Source organism: Drosophila obscura, unplaced genomic scaffold (genome assembly GCF_018151105.1).
Source record: "Drosophila obscura isolate BZ-5 IFL unplaced genomic scaffold, ASM1815110v1 contig_25, whole genome shotgun sequence".
Lineage (NCBI taxonomy): Eukaryota > Metazoa > Arthropoda > Insecta > Diptera > Drosophilidae > Drosophila > Drosophila obscura.
Window position 1 is genome coordinate 3,103,675 of NW_024542812.1, and position 6,221 is coordinate 3,109,895.

Genomic DNA, 6,221 nt, shown 5'->3' on the forward strand with positions numbered 1-6,221 from the left:
CTTTCAAACGTAAAAGTCAATGCAAACCAAGCTTACGAACGAATAGGGGAAAGGAATGGCTGAGTGAATCATTCCATGGCTCAAAGAGCGCAAGAAATTGCAGCAGCCAACTTGATCATGATCTCAGAGTAAGTCGTTCAGCTCAGAGCTGCCACAGCTCACAAAAGCTTCGTAAAGCACGAATGGATAAATACAAAAATAAAAAGACAACGTAGCCAGTTTTTTTTCTGTCTCTGAAGTCCAAATTAGAGAGGAGAGTGTTTTGGGCGGTTAAAATGTTTAAAATATGTTGAATTCCAAATATACATATAATCATACATATGTATGTATGTATGGTATATAGTAGTACTAGATTATCGAAAATATATAAGGCATATGTAGTATTTTTAGATCTGAAGAGTTTACACACCATTCGGACTATTATTTGAAAATTATTATAAAATATAAGGAAAGTTTATTTCCCAAGTCATTTGACCTATCAGGTTCTGGTATGTAATACATTGTAGATGTTATGTTCAGATTGGTCGAAGTGCGCGATATATGTACATAAATATATATGTACATAAGTACATAGCTATATTACGCCTTCAGAATCCTCAAAAATTTTGAAAAATTATGACAACTGGTCTGTTAGCGATCTACCTGTTCGTAATCGACTAATTAAACATTGTTAAAATGCTAGGAGTCCTCAAAAGCTACTCTACTCTGAGCTGACCTGTCATTCACTCAACATACTATGGACTGATGAAAGTAAATTGGTATTATTGGTCAAAAGGAAATTAAAAAAAATTCGTCAGCGATTGGTTTGCATCTGTTTAGTCGAAGAATTTTATGTGTGCTTTGGATAAAATGAATTTACGCATTTAAATTATTATGTGAGATCTGAAAATAAATCGGCAAATATTTATCTAAAAATATTTTTTTTGAAGTTTTATTTACAAATTTTTTTTTACATAATTTAAAAAATTAATTTTCACTAGTCTTAACTTAATTAAATTAAAAAATATTTTGTGTAGCGAAAATATCTCTTAACCATTCTTTATCGATCCAAAAAATTAAAGTTTTACAATTTACGTAGGCGAATACACAGAATGCACCAGAATAAAAGTTCAACTTTGAAAATTGATTGGAGAGCTCCTAGATATCGACGCACCGTATACGCATTAAGAATAAATTTTGTAAATTTCCCATTTAAAGGCAATTTATTTCATGAAAATATCTTATTTCGTTCAGAAGTTATTAATATACCAAGCTGAAATGGCCAAATGCTTCACTGTGTGACGTTTGGCCATGTTCAGCTCAGTCACCGGATCTCAATATAATCAAAAACTGATTGGGAAATGTCGTTTCTTTTGTACCAAGAGCAGAGTTTTGCCAATGGGCTCAACAACTATAGGTTCAACTCCTATTAAGGCGTTGGAATGACCTTATTGACACGTGCCAGGCAGATGCAGAGAAATGCAAAAATTATTAAAATCTTTGAATCACTAAGAAACATATATCTAATCTATCTATCTATCTATCTATCTATTATTTCCATATACTTTTAAAACAATATTATTTTCTAATTTTCTTGCAAGTTAACTAGTTTAACCGATTGACAGTATTTAAGAATACCTATCTAATATTCAATTAGACCCTTTTTTTTTTAATTTTACTTTTAATTATTTTTCTCTAAAATGATGTAGTACGAATGAAATGTAAAGCCAGAATGGTAGTACTCCTATGTACATATATGAACATAGTATGTACTTATCAATACATATATATATATGTATTCTTGATCAGCATCAATAGCCGAGTCGGTATATATTGCTATGGCTGTCTGCCCGTCCGTTTGATTAATGAGCTTCTAGATTTAAGTGATTTAAGATTTAAGAAAAGCAAGAGCAGCCCAATTTTCTATCCAGACTCCTCTGTGTATCACACCACACTGTTAGTATATTTAAAAATTTAATGAGATTCTGTGTAAAATGTCCACCAATTGTTACTCAGAGTGTTGGACTATAAGTATTTTAGCATGGCTAGACTGTGAGGGTGTGCCCATGGTTCACTATTTAATCCATATTATTTGAATGGAATTCGCTTTAATATCCGCTCTCTTTATATTGACATAACCAAAGAATATACATACAGACATATGCATGTACATCAATACACAAACGCCAAAAAACTAAAGAAACCTGTCACAATTAAAATACATTCACTTTTAGTTTCATTGTGCTTGGCACATACTACAAAACGAAATTCTTCGTAACATAGAAAACCAAATATATAATAAAAGACGGTTCATTTCATATTCAAACACCTTTCGGCATTTTACAACAATTTGGGATATCTTCATGCAATTTTTATACCCGTACTCTGTCTGTCTGTCCGTCTTGTTGAGCGCCTAGATCTCAGAGACTATAAGAGCTAGGGCAACCAAATTTTGTTTCCAGACTTCCCACCGCGGTGGGAATCGCCCGATGAGGAGTAACGTTATGACTCTTTGAACTTGAAATTTTTGGAAAATATTCAAAAATACTTTTAATACCTGTTCGGGCCAGCGGCTACTTAGGCGTCTATCATAATATTAAATGTAGCTGTAACTAGTTGTATAAGAGTATCGAAACCTAAGCTTATGTATGTCCCCAGCGTTCGGCAGCCACGTCGGCTCTTGCATTGATCTGCCGTCGTGGCCCAGGTAGTTCTATGCTAATCTCTCGCCGCATAGGTTGCATACTGAACCCCCGCTTGTGCACATTTATCTGGCTGGGCAAAAGAGCGAGCAATTGGCTTCAGCTAGCCGCCGGTATAAATAAACATTATAACGTTTTAAATCAAAGTCTTTAACTGATTTGGATAAATATAGGTGCCAAAAAAGCTTGGTAGCTCAAACATTGGTGACCCCGACGTGATTTAACTACAATTTTTAATCGCGTTTCGTTTAAAACCTATAAAAATCGAATAAGATATTCGTTGCTGTGCCGTTTAACGACCAACAAATACATTTTGTGCAAATAAGAACAGTTAAAGTGCAAGTTCAGTGAGACTGCAGCCGGCTAATATTCCGTTGCTTAATCGCCGATTCTCTCTTGCTCTGCGCCGCTGCAGCCGCGGCCCTTGACTTTCCGTGTCTTCTATTCTCGCCTCCGTTCTTTCGCCGTCGCTTAAGCGGTCTTACATTTTCCGATGTTTCGTTGCATTACACCGGTTGGCATGGACAAAGAGCCGAATACAGGTGCGGTCGGAAATATTGCGGTGAAGGAAAAAAGGCTGAGGCTTTACAAGCGTAAAGTTCAGTCTCTGCATGATCGGCTGCAGCGTCTTGGCCAGTCATTCTCGGGGAATAAAATCGACAATCTAAGTGCGGCTGATATAGATGTGCGCCTCGATATGTTGGCTGAAAAGCGTGAGGAGTTCCATATGTGGAATATGCGGATTTTATTGCTATGTTCAAGTCGGTCATCGAAGGGGATGCAGATGTCAGTGAAATCGAGAAGTTCCAACATCTTCGCTCATGTCTCTCGGATGCGGCCTGGAGCTCTCCAGTGCCAATTATCGTGTGGCTCTGGACATACTTAGCTGACGTTTTAATAATAAACGACTTGTTTTCCAGGCACACATCAAGGAGATTTTTGGGCTCAAGAAGGTAGATTCGCATTCTGCTAAAAGGCTTCGGGAGTTTTCGGACGCAGTCAACTTGCATACGCGCGCCCTGCAGACATTAGGAAGTGATAATCCACATGCTGCTGCAAAAGCTAGATGAGAAGACCCAAACCAAATGGGAAGAGACTGCGTCATCGGACAGGATACCCACAGCTGGGGAATTCTACGATTTCCTGGAGAAGCGATGCCAGAAGATGGAGAACGTGCAATACGCTATAGCGACACACGCTGGTAGCGCTCAGGTGGGAAAAAGCCAGTCTACACACCTTAAGAAAACCTTTGTTGCCTCTAACTCTTACGCCGACCCGTCTGGATGCCCTTTCTGCCACTCAGCGGGCCACGGAATATACTCGTGCAGCATCTTCACAAATTTATCTCCTTTTCTGCGTCACAAGGAAGTGAAGAAGCTGTCACTGTGTTTTAACTGCTTAAAATCGGGTCATCGGACTCGTGCATGCACAGGTGGCCAGTGTAGAGTTTGCGGAAGGAGGCATCATACCTTGCTGCACTTCGACTCATCTATATCGCAAAGCTCCCCAGCTGGTTCTCCTCCAGAACGAGCAGTACAACCAGGAGCTATTACGCCGGTTCAGGATTCTGCCAGCAGTGTGCCGTCTCATGCGTCTACCTCTCTTTCTGCCCAAGGTCTCCACTCCGATATTGTGCTGCTGGCCACAGCTGTTGTTTTGGTGAAGAATCTATCTGGCGTTTTGGTTCCTTGTCGCGCTATTCTAGATTCAGGATCTCAGCTTCATCTCGTTACCTCCAGGTTCGCCCAGCAGCTTCAGCTTAGGAGAACTCAATCGTCTGCCCTTGTTTCTGGTCTGGGCGATACTAGCGTGCCCACTGAGGGATCCACCGTCAGCATTTGCATGCAGTCTCGCACTTCGGACTATTCGACCACACTCACTGCTCTCATCGCACCCACAATCACAGATAGCCAACCAAGTCTGACAGTTAATGTAGCCGATTGGAACATTCCCTCCAATATTCAGCTTGCCGATCCCGCATTCTTTAATCCTCAGCGAGTAGATCTCCTCATTGGCGCGAGCATATTCTATGACATTCTCTGCGTAGGACAAATCAAGCTCATAGATGGATTGCCTCTTCTGCAGAAGACCCGACTTGGGTGGATCGTATCTGGTGGTGGACAGAGGGTATCAAGCTCGTCGCTTTTGGCAACCCAAAATTCTCCGGATTCGGAGGATATAAGGAATGCAAGGTTGGATCGAACTCTTCGTATGTTTTGGGATTTTGAGAATTGTGTGGAGGCTAGCTTGAGTACAAAAGAAGAAGTGGATTGTGAGGCGCATTTCGTAAGCCACTTTTCACGGTTGCCATCAGGGGAGTACTCTGTTCGACTGCCTTTAAAGCATGATGCTGATCACTTGGGAGAGTCCTATACTCAGGCGTATTGACGATTTCTCAGCTTGGAGCGAAAACTGGATTGTAATCCCGCGCTCAAGGAGCGTTACTCAGCTTTTATGAAAGAGTATACTGATTTAAAGCATATGTCCAAAGTCCATCCTGACTCACGTAGAGGATAGTACCACGACAAAGCTCCGTGTCGTTTTCGATGGCTCTGCAGCTACATCAACTGGATGCTCCTTAAATGATGTGATGATGACACGTCCTGTTATTCAGCCAGCATTGTTTAACATACTGATCCGGTTCCGCACATATCCCGTCGCTCTCACTGGTGACATTTGTAAAATGTACCGCTGCGTAAAGGTATCTCCGCCCGACAATTTTCTCCAGTGTATCCTATGGCGAGATTCCATCCAGTCCGAGGTTCAGGTCTACACATTAGACACCGTCACACGGTACTGGAGATAGTACGAGGGCTGCATCGTTTTTAGCGGTCCGCGCAATGCACCAGCTGGCCATCGACGAGGGTAATCCCTACCCTCTAAGCTCAGCTGCTCTGCAACAGGAGTTCTATGTTGATGATCTCATCTCTGCCGGCAACTCAATCGCAGAGGTCATGGAAAAGATGCGCCAAACTTCAAGTCTACTGTCTTGCGGTAACTTTAAGCTTAGAAAATGGTGCTCGAGTAACCAGGAGGTTTCATGATGGAAGCGACATTACCAAAACTCTTGGTTTAGCTTGGGACCCTGCATCGGATCAGCTGCTGTTTGCCTTGTCCGCGCTGTACACGAATTCAAGGCCCTCCAAGCGGTCGGTTTTGTCAACTATTGCGCGTTTCTACGACCCTCTTGGATTGATTAATCCTGTTATTGTCAGGTGCAAGATCTTTCTTCAGCAGCTTTGGAAAGAACATTTGGACTGGGATGAAAGCCTACCGACAGCGCTGCACTCAACTTAGATTGACCTGAGAAACAGTTTGGCAAGCATCTCCCGCATTTACTTTCCTCGCGTTGTCCATCATTCCAGCAAAATTGTAGAGGTTCATGGATTTTGTGATGCCAGCATGGAAGCAAATGGTGCTTGCATATAGGTCGTGTCCAGGCAAGGGGAGTCGTCGAGTAATGTTTTGTGCTCAAAGTCTCGAGTGGCGCCACTAAAATCATTGTCGATTCCAAAGCTGGAATTGAGTGGAGCCCATTTG

General features: G+C 41.5%; 1 protein-coding gene across 1 annotated transcript; it reads left to right on the forward strand.

Annotated features, from left to right (window-relative positions):
* The first annotated feature begins 3,728 nt into the window (after positions 1-3,728).
* LOC121404605 lies at positions 3,729-5,069 on the forward strand. Its single transcript, XM_041594334.1, has one exon. It carries the CDS (start codon positions 3,729-3,731, stop codon positions 5,067-5,069), a length of 1,341 nt encoding a protein of 446 aa, XP_041450268.1.
* Positions 5,070-6,221: the final 1,152 nt, after the last annotated feature.

Excerpts from the sequence above, each read along its gene's own strand:
- LOC121404605 (XM_041594334.1), top strand. The coding sequence starts at position 3,729 with ATGCTGCTGCAAAAGCTAGATGAGAAGACCCAAACCAAATGGGAAGAG.